Source organism: Prionailurus bengalensis, chromosome D3 (assembly GCF_016509475.1).
Source record: "Prionailurus bengalensis isolate Pbe53 chromosome D3, Fcat_Pben_1.1_paternal_pri, whole genome shotgun sequence".
NCBI lineage: Eukaryota > Metazoa > Chordata > Mammalia > Carnivora > Felidae > Prionailurus > Prionailurus bengalensis.
The window spans coordinates 43,874,895-43,893,801 of NC_057356.1; the positions used below are offsets into that span (position 1 = coordinate 43,874,895).

Consider the following 18,907-nt stretch of genomic DNA (forward strand, 5'->3'; position numbering starts at 1 on the left):
CCTCATGCTCTGTCTCTCTCTCTGTCTCTCTCTCTCTCTCTCTCTCTCTCAAAAATAAATAAACATAAAAAAATAAATAAAATGTCAGGATGAAATATGGTAATAAAAGCTATGCATAATACACTGACCAAAATACTGCTACTCTTTGCCTAAAGAAACCAGTATACCTTTATACTTTTGAAGTAGTCAAACAAAGCATTTCTAAAAGGCTCTAAAATTATATAAAACTTATCTATAAAATCTACAATGTAATATTCAATTCTATAAAAATCTGATCATTTCAATGCAAAAATTATTTTATGCCCAAATCTTTGAACAAAATTCAAACTCCAGGAAGATGTGCTGTGTTTTGCCAGTGTACACACCCACAAGCGCACACATACACAGAGTAATCCAGTTTGAGAAATAGATGGGGAAGGAAGATAAACCCAAACTCCTTAACACAGTATAAAATGGCTTTTAGACCTTGTCACTGTCTGATTCTCCAGTCTTTTATTTCTACTTCCCCCAGTATGCTCTACCAATGTCCAGTCACTTGCAATTTCCCACATTACCATACTGCTTCACATCTCCATACATTTGCAGATACTGATCATCAGCCTGAAGTGACCTGTCCTACTTTATCTGACCAAGTTACTATCAAATAATATCTAATTCTGTATGTATCTCCTCTTCAGCCATTGCTGATCATCTCAAGCAGATGGAATAACTCCCTCTCCTCTGAGACACCACTACTACTTGATTATTTCATCTATCAATCTGGACTGAAATCGCTTATATAGCTATGTTTTTTCTAGTATATAGTACATATAGTACATTCCCATTTCCTTAAGGATAGAGACCACACTTCATTCATGGATACGTCCCTGATGTACATATATACTCAATGATACTGAAACATTAAAAACATTTAATGATATAAATGGAGACAATCAACTACATGCAGCTTTTACCTACTCAGGAACAAAAGAAAAGTCACACATATTTACTCCAAAATAATAAAAGTATATATTTTAAAAATCAATCTTGTATTTCTCATAGAATTACCATATGACCCAGCAATTCCACTTCTAGGTATCTACCCCAGAGAAATGAAAACACAAGTCTACAAATACTTGCTCACAGTCATAGCACGATTATTCATGGTAGCCAGAAAGCAGAAACAATACAAATGGTCATCAACAGATAAACGGATACACAAAATGTGGTAGGTATATTTACTCAATGGAATATTATTTGGCAATTAAAAAGAATACATGCTACAACATAGATAATACATTGAATAAATCATGCTAGTCCAAAAAATGTCACAAAAGACCACATATAATTCCATCTATAGGTAATGTTTATTACCTATAGGAAACTAAATAGACATAAAATAGATTAGTCCTTGCTTAGGGCTGGGGAAATTAGGGGAAAATGCAGAGTGACTGCTAATGTGTATGGGGTTTATGAGGTTATGAAATGTTCTAAAAGTGACTAGTAATGGCTACACAACTAAAAATACACACAAAACAATGAATTGTACACTTTAAATGAATGAATTTTACAGAATATAAATTACATCTCAATAAAGCTATTTAATGAATCAATCTTGGGTTTGGCAATGATTTTTATGCACAACACCAAAAGCACAATCCATAACAGAAATAATTGATAAATTAGACTTTCAAAATAAAAAACTTCTGTGTGAAAGACTACATACAACCTTTTGAGTCTGGAGGTGGAGCTTACTGATCACCCTGACCATAAATATGGGCAGAACAAGTAACCAGATTGCAAACGACAGGTTTTGGAAAGGGAAAATAGTAATTTTCCAGCCTGACAGACACTATTTTAAACCAAGTGATAAAAGTTAACATTACCAGTGAGAAATCATGATGCTATCACAGAACCAGAACCCCAGTCTAACATCAGACAAACACAAATTGACTACAAAATACCTGATCAGTAATCTTCAAAACTGTCATAAAAAAAGGTCATAAAAAATAAGCAAAGACTGGGGTGCCTGGGTGGCTCAGTCAGTTAAGCATCCAACTTCGGCTCAGGTTATGATCTTGCGGCTCATGAGTTCAAGCACCAGGTCAGGGTTTGTGCTGACAGCTCAGAGCCTGGAGCCTGCTTCAGATTCTGTTTCCCTCTCTCTCTGCCTCTCCACCACTCATGCTCTCTCTCAAAAATAAACATTAAAAAAATTTTTTTTAAATAAGCAAAGACTGAGAAACTATCACAGACTAGAGGAGACTAAGAAGAAATGAAAACTAAATACAATGTAATACTCCAGATTGGATTCTGGAACCAAGAGCTTAGTGGAAAAACTGGTATTTAAGTATTTAACTAGTTAACAGTAATACATCAATTTTGATTTGTTATTTTTGCCAATGAGCCATGGTTACAGGAGATACTAACGTTAGGGTAAGGACATACAGGAATTTCTATTTTTGCAACTCTTCCATAAGTTTATTATAACATAATTTATTTTAAAAATAAAGAGGAGGGGCGCCTGGGTGGCGCAGTCGGTTAAGCGTCCGACTTCAGCCAGGTCACGATCTCGCGGCCCGCGAGTTCGAGCCCCGCGTTGGGCTCTGGGCTGATGGCTCAGAGCCTGGAGCCTGTTTCCGATTCTGTGTCTCCCTCTCTCTCTGCCCCTCCCCCATTCATGCTCTGTCTCTCTCTGTCCCAAAAATAAATAAACGTTGAAAAAAAAATTAAAAAAAAAATAAATAAATAAAAAATAAAAATAAAGAGGATACTTAACATTTCTTTTAAAAAAATCTAATTTGGTGTTATTTTATTTGTAATAGCTTCAAACAAGCTTTTGTAATATACTAGGTCACACTGCATAGTTTATTCAATTTTATGGCTATTTTTAAAATTCCAACTTTTATACCACCTTCTGGTATAAAACTGCATTTGGCACGAAGTATCAAAATGCAAACTGGATATAACTTTTGACTCAGCAATTCCTGGACTCACTCCAAAGAAAGGAGGAGCAAGTACACATCAAACTGTATGCACAAGAACTTTCATCACAGCCTTATTTATAATAGTGAAAAACCGGAAGGACCCTAAGCGTCCACCATTACAGAAACAGTTTTTTTAAATTAAGATAGATTCATTAAATGGAATACACATATTCATTTTTAAAAATGTATTATCTATATTTATTGACATAGAAAGTATTTTGCAACTTACTTTTCATGGAAAGTATCACACTGTGGATAGCTGAAAGATTTCACCCATTGATTTGTGTTCTAACTTTTTGACCTAACAACAACACAGATTTGCTATGATGAACATTCCTGTACACTTATAGAGCTGTTTTTGCAGGATATATTTAAGTAAAAGATTAGGTTATGCTCATGAACATTATTAGTTTTAAAATACACTGTCCAACTGCCCTTCAAAATGACTGCACCAATTTTCACTCTCACTTAACAGTCACCAATCCTAGGTATTATTCTTTCTTATTTTTCTCATTCAGATGTGGGGGGTAGGGGAGCCTATTTCTTATTTTAACCCATATTTGTTGAAATATTAATGGATTTGTTCAACTGTTAACTACTCAGTTGTCATTTACAGATTTTCTCCTTTATACTACATATTCAGTTACTGTGTCCATTTAAAAAATTTTTTTTCTTATTGATTAAAAGGATCTCTTCCTATATTAGAAATATAATTCTATTAAATACATTATAATTCTTTCAGTTTATTAGTGTTATTTAAATATTTCTTTCCTTACATAGTTTTGATAAGGCAAAAATCTGTCAATGTTTCCTTTACAGTTGCTAGTCCTCAAATCTTGCTTTTAAAAAAAGACATTCCCCCCCCCAAAAAGACATTCCCTACTTGAAGACTATAAATATAATACATTTAAATTCATCTAGTACCTTATGTCTTTACCTTTGAGACTGAAATTCATTTTCTCTTCATATAGATATCGAATATAAATTACTGAACAATCTACCTTTTTCCCAATGACACTAAGTGTCATGTTAAGTTTACTTCAAATTTTCATATAATTAAAAAGTATGCTTCTGGACTCTCTTTTGGTTCATTTCCTTCAAAAATTACTATTTTTCTTATATTTCAGTATACAGTTGAAGAATTAATCCCAATATATTAGGACTACAATCCTGTTCCCATCTCCCCAAAACAGAGATACATTCACCATTCACGTGCTAGAGTTACCAAAATATGTAAGCCATTTATAGACCTAATACACAGACACACACACAGACACACACACACACACACAGACACACACACACACACACACACACACAATCAAATTTGTCAAAATCTTAGTACATTTCAATGCCTTCTGGCTGAAATATGTCCCACATTAATGCATGCTCATTTTTATACCTTCATACTTAGCAGTGGAGTTTTTAAATGCCACTACAAAATGGTAGTTTTACATTTTTATCAGAAGAACCTGAAAATGGAATTGTATGCTAATCACAACACATGATCAATATTATGTATTTATATCTTCTTCTTCTCACATTTATCCTTCTTAAATGTAGAATAGCATATATAGGTAGTACATAAATTGTTTTTATCATTGTTGCTCCTTAGAATTCCCCAAAAAGTATACATCTCTAACTACATCAAACTTTGTATTCAAAGTAGATAAAATGGTCTTTAATTTTACTATAGATAATGTAATACTCATCTTCAATATTATAGTACATGATTTTACAAATATAATGAGATACTCTTAGGAGAAACTAACCACCAACATTAAAATAAGGGGTTTTCTACAAGTCATAAAAATGTGTGATGCTTTCTTTTAATTATTATTATAAGAGAAATATATAAGAGAAAAAGTTTTCCTTTTTCTATTGAGCAATATGTACCTTTTGTGTAATTCTACAAGCAGCTAAGGCAAACAGAGTCAAGTTGTTTCTACTTCTTTAGATGAACAATGGATTCACTGACAATATCAGCATAATATGCTGAACTGAAAATAATTTATTTCTCCTTCATGTTTTTTAAAACAAGATAACTGCTTACTGATTTTGATCACCAGGCAATGAAGAGCTAATTTAAAGGTAACAGTAACATTCGGTTACCATAATAATCATTTAAGAAGCAGAAAGGTTTCATGATTTTACAAATCTTAAAAGCATGGAAAAAAAGCATTTTATGTTTTAAAACATGCCAGAGTAAAGACATATTAAAACTTCAAGACAGGGGAAGGAGGAACAAACTTTCTAATGATCATTTATGCTTGTTTGCATATAAACAAATACCTAATTTGATGTTTAATCTCATTTTTGGAAGGAAAAGAGAAAACAGAAGTTAAACTCCATTTTATGAAACATTAAAATATTATATGATTGGTTACGAAATATAATTACTTGGAAAAATAAAAACAAGATACAACCCTTTTACAATGATAAATGTAAATTATCCTTTGATATAATGATTTAATATAATGATACATACAATGATTTACACCTTAAAATAACAGAAACTTCTGAAAGAAATTTATTTTCTACATCTCAACCAAAATTATTTTGTTCTTGTCATATGTGGCTTGTTTGTTGATCTTTCTGTATGCTTGTTTTTGATTTGATGATTTTATGTGGGTGGCTTTCTTTTTAGAAATCACTATTCTGAGAAAGTTTAACAAGGACTAAATACATATATTAATTCTAGGCTAGTGTTCACATCTGGAAGAGGAAGACATGAGGCCCAAAGCTGAGGGTGTAACTTAACATCTTATTTTGAACAAAAGATCAAAAGCAAATAGGGCAAAGAATTAACTACTAACTTATTCATGATCATGGACATGTAGATATGTATTGTATTATCATCAATTCATTTGAAATATGTGGTAATAAAAAACAATTTAAAAAGACAATGATCATATCCAAACTCTACTAACAAAAGGATACTTTCTAGATCATCTCTAACAAGCCAGCATTTAAGCTCTAATACATTAACAAATATTTAATGAGTAACTAACATTCAGTCAGGTATTGCTGTACAAATACAAATGCCCCAGGTTTCATGACACTTTCAATCTACTGATGAGGGAAGGAGAAGAGGAATGGATACTAATCAAATAATCACAAAAATAAATATAACCTAACTGTGATAAGTGCACAAGATGCCATGAAAGCACATGCCTAGCAGCAGTATATCTGACCTAGCACAAGGGGTTAGGAAACTAAAGTGAAGCCTAATTTGAAATTTAAAGGATGACTCTTGAGTTGGATGGGGTTAGAAGGAATTTTAGAAGGAGGAGGGCAACACTGAAAAGTACTGTGGAGATGATATCAAAGTATCTTCTAAAAAGTAAATGTAAGCTGTATGGTGGAGGTGTAAGGAAACAAGGAGTAGCAGCACAGATAAGAATGTAACTTGGGGGTGCCTGGGTGTCTCAGTCGGTTAAGCCTCCAACTTTGGCTCAGGTCATGATCTCACAGTTTGTGAGTTTGAGCCCGGTGCAGGCTCTGTGCTGACAGCTCAGAGCCTGGAGCCTGCTTCAGATTCTGTGTCTCCCTCTCTCTCTGCCCATCCCCTGCTTGTTCTCTGCCTCTTTCTCTCTCAAAAAATAAACATTAATTTTTTTTTTAATGTAACTTGAAAGGTTATATAGCAAACTGTATGAAAGGCTGGGAGTGAGATTTGACTTAAGCAATTTGCAGTCACAACTGAGGGAAGGAAAAGAGCATGCAATTGGCATCTAGAAGGTAGAGGCCAGGGATACTGACTGGTAAACATCATACAATGCAAAGGACAGCCCCTCCTGCCAACAGTGTTATCTGACCCAAAATGTCAACAGTGCCACTTTAGACTAGAAACACTGGTCTAAAATGAACTGAATAGAAAAGCTATAGTATGTTACCATTAAGTATCATTTCTAGGGTTTTTTTGTTTGTTTTTATCCAAACAAATGCTCTCTATCATATTTTTACTCTCAGGTTCATGGAATTTCTCACACACTGCTCTTCCCTCCTCTATTATCTTTTTTTAGACTGTTAGATTTGTTTAATAAGTTTGCTTTTCTACTAACATAATTAACAATCTTATACCCCAAGTCTCAGTGGCATTCATAATGGTTTACAAATATATAGTCATAATCACTGTTCCCAAATTTTCTCTTTCTCCTCTTCCCAATGCATTCCCCTAAACATGTTTCTTCTAAAATATGACTAACTCCCACCATTTTATTTGGATCTCTAACCCTGACTTAAAATTCACCTTAAAATATTTATTAGTTATGTGAGGATGATAAACATTTTCTTTGTAGTCCTTTTCATTCAGGTATCATACACCAGAGTCCAGAAAAGCAAATCTTTATATTTAACTAATTATTCAGTTAAATGGTCAGATTGTTTCCCCTTTTAGTCTGTAAACATTCTTCAATACAAAGGGATGAAAATTAACAGCTTGTAATATAATTAGGCCTGAAGTTTAAAATATTTCAAACTGCTATACTTTAAAGTTGTTACACTCTAGTAAGACTTTAGCTGAATTACTGAAGAGAATGATTTTATCCCATATTCCAGGTATATTTTTAGATCACTATATATGATAACTGTCAACAAAAACCAATTTAAACATTCACCTTTAGTAAAAAATTTTGATGTACTCAATAACAAAAGCTATACATATCCATATAATTGCATAATATAAAATATGATCATCCCCTGAAGATCTATTACTCTGTGTGAAATACAACTTGAATTAAAGGGGGATGTTATGTCATACAGACAGAATGATACAGTGTACCCTTTTGTGCCTGGCCTTTTCCACTTACTACAATGTTCTTGAGATCTACTGACGTTGTTGCACATATCAGAATTTACTTAATTTAATTTACTTTAATTTACTCCTGTTTACTACTGAGTATTCCATTATATGGATATACCACAATTTGTTTACCCATTTACCAACTGATGGGCATTTGAGCAGCTTCCAGTTTACAGCAATTTTGAATAAAGCCACCTTAAACATTCTCATAGAGGTCTCTGTGTGTACATTTGGTTTCATTTCTCTTGGATAAATACCCAGAAGTGGGATTCCTGTGTCATAAGGTAAATGCATGTATAATTTTATAAGAAAAATGCCAACTGTTTTCCAGAGCACCTTACCATTTTACAAACCACCCAGAAACATGCCAGAGTTCAATTGCTCCACATTTTCATATATTCTTGATATTGTCAGCTTTAAAATTTTAGTTATTCTTATAGATGTGTTATGGTATCTCACTGTGGCCGTAATTTGGAACTGCCCAATGACTAAACAATGTTGCATACTGGCCAACTGTATGTCTTCTCTGGAGAAATGTCTATTCAATTGACTTGCCTATTTTTAAATTGGGTTGTCTTTTTATTGTTTCTTTAGTTGCTTAAACTTTAGGTATTATATCTAAGAAACTGACTAATCCAAGACCATGAAGATTTATGCCAATGTTTTCCTTTATAGAGAGTTTCATAGTTTGGTTCTTACATTCTGAATGACTTTTGTATATGGTGTGAGTTAACAGTCCAACTTCATTCTTTTAACTATATATAACCAGTTGTCTGAGCACCATTTGTTGAAAGACCATTCTTTCCCTTTTCACAGGTTTTGCAACTATTTTCTCCTAGTCTATGGCTCTTATTTTCATTTTCCTAGCAATGTCTTCTGAAGAGAAAAAGTTTGAATTTTGATGAAGTCTCATCTATCTTCTTTTAAAAGTAGTCTGTGCTATTTGTGTCCCATCTAAAAAATTATTGCCTAACCAGTCACAAATATTTTCTGTGTTTTCTTCCAGAAGTGCTATTTTAGCTTTTAAATCTAGGTCTATGAAAAATTTTGAGTTAATTTTTATATATGGTGTGAAGTAAGGCTTGCATTTGAATTACCTTGTCGAAAATAAATCGATGGTTATGTATTTCTGAAGTCTCTATTTTGTTCTATTTATTTTATGTATTTATTCTTTCATTAATATATACTGTCTTGATCTTGAAATCTTGTAGTATTAGTTCTCCAACCTGGCTCTTACTTTCCAAAATTGCTTTGGCTATTCCAGATCCTTCACATTTTCATATGAATTTTAGAATTGCTGGTCACTTTAGAGAAAAAAAAGGCTTCTCAGGTTCTGAGAATAAAGGATTCAATTTATCAGTTAATATGAGGACTCTTAACATATTATTATTGAAATGTCCAATCCATGAACACTGAATATACATTCTTTTTTTTTTTTTTTGGTCTTCTGTAATTTCTCAGTAATATGTAGTTTTCAGTATACAAGTCTGATACATATTTTGTCAAATTTATCCTTAAATTAGCCATGTTTTTGCTTCTATTATAAACAATGCTATATTTGTTATGTCAATTTCAAATCGGTTATTGCTAATATAAAGAAATAGAATTGCTTTTTGCATATTAATCTTCTAATTTGCAGCTTTGTTGAACTTAATTAGTTCTTGTAGGTTTTTTGGTAGAATCTTGAGATTTTTATGTATACAAAAGCATGTTGTCTGAATTTTTACTTCTTCCTTTTTAATCTATATGATTTTTTTTTTATTTTACCTTACTGTACTGTCTAGAACTTCCAGGACAATGTTGAATGAAAGTGGTAATACGAGCAGACAGACTTGCCTCTTCATGATCTTACGAGGAAAGCATTTGGTCAGACACAACTAAATACAATCTAACTGTAGGTTTTTTTGTGGATTCTTTTTATCAGGGTAAGGAAGTTTCCTTAGTTTTCAGAGAGATATTTTTAAATCATGAATGGATACCTAATTTTATCAAATGCATTTTCTGCATTTCCTGAATGATATTATGGATTTTCTTTTTTAATACATTACTATGGTAAATTACACTAATTGATTTTTGAACCTTAAATTTTACAGTGTAATCCTGGTATACACCCTTCTTTATCACAATTTTTACATAATGCTAGATCCTATTTGCTAAAATTTTGTTATGTTACTCTGTACTTTTCTCCAATTTAAAAACTATTTAAGTTTATCAGTTAAAAATTTACTTTAGGCTTTATACTTTCACTTTATTTTACTTATTTCTACTGTGGCTTATGATATTTCTATTTATAAAAATATGTAATATAAAGGCATATTTAATATTATGAAAGTAATAATATTGTATAGTAAAATGAGTAATAGCTTAAGAAATCATGCGTTCCAATCTTTGCTAGCCTATTTTACAAAATCATACAGCACCACCCCCTTGTACTAATAAGCATTTATTCTATGCCTCCCATCAAATAAGAAACGGTCAAGATTCTCCACTTTTTTAGTTTTTTTGCTCTATTTTGAGTACATTAGGTTGATAAGCAAATGTAACAGTAATAAAATGGTCCTGTAACTTCAGTAAGATGTAAGAAATTAAGAAAACTTATACTTAAAAAGTTCCCAATTCAGACTCTGGCACCAATTGCAAAATTAAATCAGACTGAATATTTTTATAAAAAAGAAACTTAAAAAAATTAAATTGATTAACTGATTTAAAAAAATTAAAATTCTGAGGCAAGATTTCAAAGTGTAAAAACGATATAGAAATAGAACGAAGTAAAAAGATTTTACTACTTAGAAAAATAAAATTTTCTAACAAAACATATATAAATAAAATTGAATTTTAACATATTTTAAAACCAGCCTACCCCAAATGTATCACTATGTACAGAAAAGAAATAAAGAAATGGAGTGGGAATATTATATATCCAAATCTTATTGTCATTTTTTAAGATTAAAGTTTAAAACTATCTTAATAAATTCTTTAATCAAGTTTTAATTGATTAAATCTAATATCAAAATCCAAAAAAGTTTTTAGAAAAAAAAAATCTGTAAAACCTAATATATAAGCCACCTTCCATGGAGAAAATTCTCATTATTTCATTGGTAGGAGAGCTTTTCATATGCCATCTGTTCTTACCTGCAGGTATTGAAACAGCTAATAATTTACAAAAGAAAAATAAAGAATAAATATAACACTATTGATATTCAATATGCATGTATGTATATGATTATTTTAACTTACTTATTTTAGCCATTTACTTTTCGTTCTCTTTTCTGCAAAATATTTTATAAAATATTATAAAATATTCTCCTGTTAGGCATTCATATTAATAAACTAATAAAGTTTCTTTCTTATTTCCTATTATTTTATGTAGGAATTACTGATGAAATAACCAAAGAGTACACAGAAGAAAAAAAAATATTGGCCTGAATTATCTAATATTTCATTATATAGAGTCTGTCATTAACCTCCACAAAAAATTACTTACATCTGCTTAAAAAGTTGTCAATATTTTTGTTTTTTCTTAAGGCAGGAAAATCCAAATCATATACCAAAGCATCCAATCCATCCTAAACAAATAAACAAACAAACAGTTAGTTTTGGGATACTATGAACACTTTCCTTTTTTATGAGTAAAGAATAACACACAACACAAACATTTTGTTTGTCCTCTCTCATACATCTTGCATTCAACACCTTTTACAAGATTACATGGGTGCTGAGAAGAAAAAATTGTTTTTATTTATTTCACATATAGATTTTTTACCTTCTAACTCTCCCAGTCTGAGAAGCAGCAAAATCACTATAAACTCACTACATAAAACTTCAACTCATGCCCTTTCCCTTTGAAATTGAAATTCCATTTCCCATGAAATTGCACTTTCACTCCCCCTTCCTACATTTATCTTTATTTGAGATACTCATCAAAAACAAATGGTGTACATTTGTGACTATAAATATTTGACAAGATAGTAACTAAACAGTGACTGTTTGGTATAAAATAAATTCTGCATTTAGATAAATTTTTAATTATAAAAATATATTGCATTTTCATAAGAGTTCTCTTTCTGTGAAGCACTTTATAGGACAACCATTAGTAAAGGACAAAGGCTTTTACTTTTAGGTGGATTTTTAAATATTATCTCAGCAAGTGCAGAGCAGTGTGAAGGTGTACCAATCAATGCTCAAGTGGGAACACATCTATTCGGGTTATATCCATCTTGTGGCAGGAGCAGGAGGAATATTCAGATAATCCCAAGTAATCTTCATTTTATTTAGCTGGGGAAATTTAGCGGAGCCCAAGAATAAAAACAAAAGCAACAAGGGAAGCAGACCCTGTACACTCATGTTCATAAAAGGTTGAAGGAAAAATTAAAGCCAGAGGATATGCAGACTTTATACTTTGTGTTAAGCCACAGGTGTGATCACTCAGCTATTTTAGAACACAAGTACTTAAAATATTTCCTTAAGAAACCAGAAAGCATGGGGCGCCTGGGTGGCGCAGTCGGTTAAGCGTCCGACTTCAGCCAGGTCACGATCTCGAGGTCCGTGAGTTCGAGCCCCGCGTCAGGCTCTGGGCTGATGGCTCAGAGCCTGGAGCTTGTTTCCGATTCTGTGTCTCCCTCTCTCTCTGACCCTCCCCCGTTCATGCTCTGTCTCTCTCTGTCCCAAAAATAAATAAATGTTGAAAAAAAAAATTAAAAAAAAAAAAAAAAAGAAACCAGAAAGCAGAGTCAAATTTACACATACTTTAAAATATATCATTGCATAAGTTGGAAACTGAACATGGAAAAAACAGGTAATAATACCAATGCTGTTGATCGCTTAAAAAGACCAATCCATTTGATACTGGCTTTTCAAAATATACAGGTTTGTGCAGATCTGAAGAAAAAGCTCCTCCACTAATGCAAATTCATCTATCTTCAAGATACATTTCCTCCTAATGGCTAACAGACACATAAAAAGATGCTCAACATCACTCAGCATCAGGGAAATACAAATCAAAATGACAATGAGATACCACCTCACACCTCTCAGAATGGCTAAAATTAACAACTCAGGAAACAACAGATGTTGGTGAGAATGTGGTGAAAGGGGAACACTTTTGCACTGCTGGTGGGAATGCAAACCGATGCAGCCACTCTGGAGAACAGGTTCCTCAAAAAATTAAAAACAGACCTACCCTATGACCCAGCAATTGCACTACTATGTATTTGTCCCAAGAATACAAAAATGCTGATTTGAGAGGGCATATGCCCTGTATCTTCAAATAAACTGTTTATAGCAGTGCCATCAACAATAGACAAATTATGGAAAGAGTATTGACTGATGAATTAAAAAGATGTGTGTGTGTGTGTGTGTGTGTGTGTGTGTGTGTGTGTGTGTAATGGAATATTACTCGGTGATCAAAAAGAGTGAAATCTTGCCATTTGCAAGAACATGGATAGAGCTACAAAGTATTATGATAAGCGGCATCAGAGAAAGACAAATATGATTTCACTCATATGTGGTATTTAAGAAACAAAACAGATGAACACAGGGGAAGGGAAGGAAAAAGAAGATTGAAAAAAAAAAAAAAACCCCGAGCAAACCATAAGAAACTCTTAAATACACATAACAAATTGAGTGTTGCTGGAGGGGAGGTGAGTGGGGGGATGGGCTAAATGAGTATGAGCATTAAGAAGGGTACTTGTTGGGATGAGCACTGGGTGTTATATGTAAGTGATGAATCACTAATTTTACTCCTGAAACCATTATTACACTATATGTTAACTAATTGGGTTTAAATTAAAAAAAAAAAGAAAAGAAAAGAAAAGAAAAGAAAAGAAAGAAAAAGAAAAGAAAAGAAAAGAAAAGAAAAGAAAACTATGGGTGTCAAAAAAAAAATACATATCCTAGACTCTTCTAACCAATTTGAATATTTCTGGTAATTCTTTTTACAGAAAAAAAACACATGTTTATATGGAAACATGATTTTTAGAAAGACCAGCTGATGCTTGGTCTAATCTAAACTGAAAAGCCAAACCAATAAGTATGTGAATTCACTATTTTCTAGGAAAAGACAAACATGAATTCAAAAAAAAAGACTTTTAAGTTAAGGCAGAAACCACAGTTAATATCTTGTTTTCTCCCACAGCACCTTGCAGAATGACCTGAACAAGTAGGCATAAAATGTATATTTAAGCCAGTGATTTTTATGCTCAACAGCAAAGGTATTACATTATTCAAGAAATACTTTTCTCAGATTAGATACTAAATGTCAGTGCATCAGGTTACTCCCCAAAATTAATCTATAGAGTAGTCCAAGTACTCCTGACTACACAATAAAAATTTTAGGCAATATTTTAGTACCTTAAAGTTGTCTGGAAAATGCCTGTACATATAAAGCAATAATCTCAACATATTTTATAATAACTATTATTTTAATAGTTTATAGTAAACATCTACTTCCAAAGATACTTGCCAATTTTAAAAGATTCAGAACTAAATTATAATAGCTTAAATTGTTTTTTACTACCACATGAAACATTAAAAAATGTGGGAAATGTACATTAAATTTTACTCATATGCTCTCTTTGGTAAATATATTAAAGCAACTGCTTCCAATCTTACTCCATATAAGTTTTTTGTTGTTGTTGTTGTTGTTGTTGTTGTTTTTGAGGGGTTTTTTTGGTTTTTTTACTAAATGTTAGGCACAAAAAAATCTCAAAAATTGCCTTGTTGAACCACTTCATCTTATAGCCAGGACAAATAGCAATCAGAAATACTGACTTGTCCAATACTAGCTAGCAACCTGTATCAGAATCAAAATGTTAACTCCTAGTTTACTAGTTATAAATATAACATGACCATGATAAAAATATGATTGAAAAAATCCTGAATATCTCAAAAATGAAATTAGCTCTACCCCTCCCCCGTTCATGCTCTGTCTCTCTCTGTCCCAAAAATAAATAAACATTGAAAATAAAAATTAAAAAAAAAAAAAAGGGGGGCGCCTGGGTGGCGCAGTCGGTTAAGCGTCCGACTTCAGCCAGGTCACGATCACGCGGTCCATGAGTTCGAGCCCCGCGTCAGGCTCTGGGCTGATGGCTCGGAGCCTGGAGCCTGTTTCCGATTCTGTGTCTCCCTCTCTCTCTACCCCTCCCCCGTCATGCTCTGTCTCTCTCTGTCCCAAAAATAAATAAACGTTGAAAAAAAAAATTAAAAAAAAAAAAAAGAAATTAGGAATTGAGAATATGTATATTTAAACTCAAGCTGTATTGTTAAAAAATTAACAGAAAACCACAAATCATTCTTCTAATTATAACTAGAAAGGTGTCTGGCTAGGATTCAAACTTGTTTTCTCTACTACTCTTTCTCCTACTCTTTCTTCTACATGACCTTCACTAAACTACCTATAAAAACTGACAGTTCCCCTTGTCTTATTTTTTACTTCAATCTTCAAGCTAGATTTCAAGTGCTTTGAGTAAGCTAAGCCCCAGAACTGAGCATCACATTTTACTGATAACACAGTAGATAGTAAGACTATTGGTTCTCCTACCTCAACAATTATTTCCCCCTTCTACCTTCCTAATTTAACTTCAATTTTGTTCAAGCCACCCAACTTCCTCCACAAAACTATGAGCTCCCAGAAGTAGGGAGATCTTCCTCAGCATCAGGAGGATGGTTCTGATTAGTGTAATCTAAACCAAAATGGTGGCCCATTACTCTTGCCAATGTTCACTTTAAATACAGGAAGATGGTAATAAGCTGGCACATGAAACATGAGGGAAAGTCTTCAGAAGGATTCTGGGGGAAATTTCTTCTCTCTTGAAAGTGATACATGTAAGAAATATCTAGGGGTGCCTGGGTGGCTCAGTCTGTGAAGTGTCCAACTTAAGCTCAGGTCGTAAGTTTGAGCCCTGCTCGAATGTGCTGACAGCTCAGAGCCTGGAACCTGTTTTGGATTCTGTGTCTCCCTCTCTCTCTGCCCCTCCTCCCCCATTTATGCTCTGTCCCACTGTCTCTCAAAAATAAACATTAAAAAATTTTTTTAAAAAGAAATATCTTCCTTTCATGAGAAAATATCATGTCTGTATGTGACACCTCAAATAACAGCAGCCATCTTGCAGCCTCAAGGGAAGTTGGCAGAGGACAAAGCCAAACACAATGATAATGATAGAGCCAAAGAATGGAAGGAACCTGGGTCCCTGATGATGTTTGTTGAATCACTGAATTAACCTACTCTGGAGCCAGTCTACACATACCTGAGAATGAACTGTCTGACTCAGCGTGCATCGGATTTTCTATTTCTTATAACTTAAAGCATCCTCGCTGAAATACTTAATAGCAGGGGCTCAATAAATGTCACTGCACTGAAATACAATTAACCAATGCATGAGCTATAGGACTTCTTGCACTGAAAGGGCAAGAGAACTGCCCATTTAATAGTCAGGACAGGGGAAAAGATGGGGCTGACAAAAGTGTCACTCTTTGGTAAATGTTTGTATAACTGAACAGAACTATACAGATGAAGGATTTTTGAGTCATGCTTCATAATAAAATGAATTCCAGATGGGTCAAAAGAATTCAAATAAATCAAAAGCATTTTGAAGAAAAAAAAACCAGTATATTTGCATGCTACCATTGGGAGGACAAGTCACATAAACTTTCTGAGCCTGTTTTCTCCTCTGTAAAATGAGAATAGTAACTACCTACAACTCATAATGGATTTGTGAGAATTAAATAAGTATGTAAAGTGTCCGTTAAGAGTCCTACTTCCCTCTCTTTGCTTTATTTCCCTGACATTTGAAAGGTCTACATACTAGTCTCACTACTGCTAGAAGTGACATAAAGAGAAAAACAGACATTTTAGTCATGTGGTCATAAAACCCTAAGAGTAAATCTTAGGTCACTGTGCTATAAACCCTTCTCCAACATCGTAATCCTGCCTTTTTTTTTTTTTTTTTTTTTAACATTGGGTATCTCACTTTTGCTTGGCCACAGAATTTGATCATACTTTTGTTTATGGAAAATCAGCTGTCTCCACTAATTATATGGTGAGTAGGTGTTTGGACCTAAACTCTACACTTTTAATTTTATAGTAATTTGAGATGGTATATGGCTTTTCAGGATTGTCCATAAGCAAAATTTATATGCCTTTTATCAGAAAAATAAAATGAATAAGAAGGTATTCTAGCATAATCTAAAGCATATACAAAACAGAGGCTAAGGGGAATCAAGACACTGTGGTGGAGGAGAGGTATGCAGGCTTCCACTTTAAAGCAATAGATAAATTACACAAGGAATGAATGTCTATCTCCAACCATAAATCGGGGCAAGGAATTCTGACTTTTATTCAACACTCTAAAGTTCTGTAAATAACAAGTAAGACTTCCCCACTTCCTACAGTCCATATTCTAGTATCAGAACTCAAGACTGTAACAGAAATTAACATTCCCCCAAGTACAAAAACAATTTACAAGACATAACAGCCAAAACATGTAGTCCTACTGCTCCTTCACTTTATTATTTAGGCATGAAGAAAAGCTACCCTCTGCTTTCACAACATGCCCATCATATATAGTTTAATCATCAATTTAAGATCTGAAGAAGAGAGGATACATAAAAGAGGAACCAATGTCAAAGAATTACAATAATTAAATTCTTTGCTACTCATAGCTTAACAATAATACAGCAGTATATTTTCAAAGAAGCTAGTCACATTGGGGAAGTACTTTCACATAAACACATAAAGGCAAGTATAATTAATTACAAATATAACATTTTAAAAGAATACCCAAAGAATGAACATTTCACATTTCCTAAGATGCACTGTTATTATGAGCAAAAGATCGTATAACAAAACTTAAGCAAAAGCAGGAGAAAATTATTCAACTAAACATTTTTACAAATTTTTGTTCTCTACAAAAAATAAGAATCCTATGCATAATATCATTTAAGATTAAATCCATCAGTAATAATATATTTAAGATATGAGAATATAGGGGGCCCTGGGTGGCTCAGTCGGTTAAACCTCCAATTCTTGATTTTTGGCTCAGGTCATGGATCTCATGGTGCCTGACACTGAGCCCTGCATCAGGCTCCACAATGAGTGAGGAACCTGCTTGGGATTCCCTCTCTCCCCTCTCTCTGCCCCTCCCCGGTTCACATGCTTGCTCTCTCTTTCTCAAAATAAATAAATATTTTTAAAAAATGAGAATATAATGGCAGTAGGAAAGAAGATATACTATATATAAAAAACATTCACTTTTAAGTAAAAGTTTAAAATCTAACTGGTTACCATTCTAGACCTAGACATTTTTTTAGAAACTACCAAAAACACATTAAAACGCTGGCAGTAAAACCAGGTTCTCTGAAAACCAAACTACTTCTAAAACAGGCTAACCCTTGGTATTAAAAGATTGATTGGAGTCTGGGTGGCTCAGTCGGTTGAGCATCAGACTCTTGGTTTCTGCTTAGGTCATGATCTCATGGTTTGTGGGTTCTAGCCTCATGTTGGGCTCTGTGCTGACAGGACAGAGCCTGCTTGGGATTCTCTCTCCTTCACTCTCTCTCCCTCTCTCTTTTACCCTCCCCTGCTCACAGTCTCTCTCAAAAAAAAAAAAATTGATGTGAAACTTTTTTCTTAATTCCCTATGCTGTAATTTTTATCTCTCTGACTTGCTTTATAACTAGATATCTGTACCTCTTAATCCACTAGCTTGTTCTCTGTATTTGAGTCTGTTTTTTCATTTTTTTCAGATTCCACATGAGTGAAATTACAGTGTTTGTCTTTGACTTATTTTGCTTAGCATAGTACCCTCTAAGTCCATCCATGTTGTCACAAATGGCAAGATCTCATTCTTTTTAATGGCTGAGTAATACACCAGTGTGTGTGTGTGCGTGTGTGTGTGTGTGTGTGTGTGAGACATCTTCTTTATCCATTTACCTACCAATGGAAACTTGAGATGCTACCATATCATGGCTACTACAAAAAAGGATTCCGTGAACATAGGAGTACATTTATCTTTTCAAATTAGTGTTTTCAGGGGCACCTGGTGGCTCAGTCAGTTGAGAGTCTGACTTCAGCTCAGGTCATGATCAGGTGGTTCGTGGGTTTGAGCCCCGTGTCGGGCTCTGTGCTAACAGCTCAGAGCCT

The 18,907-nt window shown here is 33.4% G+C and overlaps 1 protein-coding gene across 1 annotated transcript in view; it reads right to left on the minus strand.

Annotated features, from left to right (window-relative positions):
• The window catches only part of ROCK1 (Rho associated coiled-coil containing protein kinase 1), a 164,318-nt gene that overhangs the window by 112,238 nt on the left and 33,173 nt on the right, over nt 1-18,907 (minus strand). Inside the window, 1 exon segment of the mRNA XM_043558427.1 lies at nt 11,255-11,336. Within this exon segment, the coding sequence (XP_043414362.1) occupies nt 11,255-11,336 (82 nt within the window).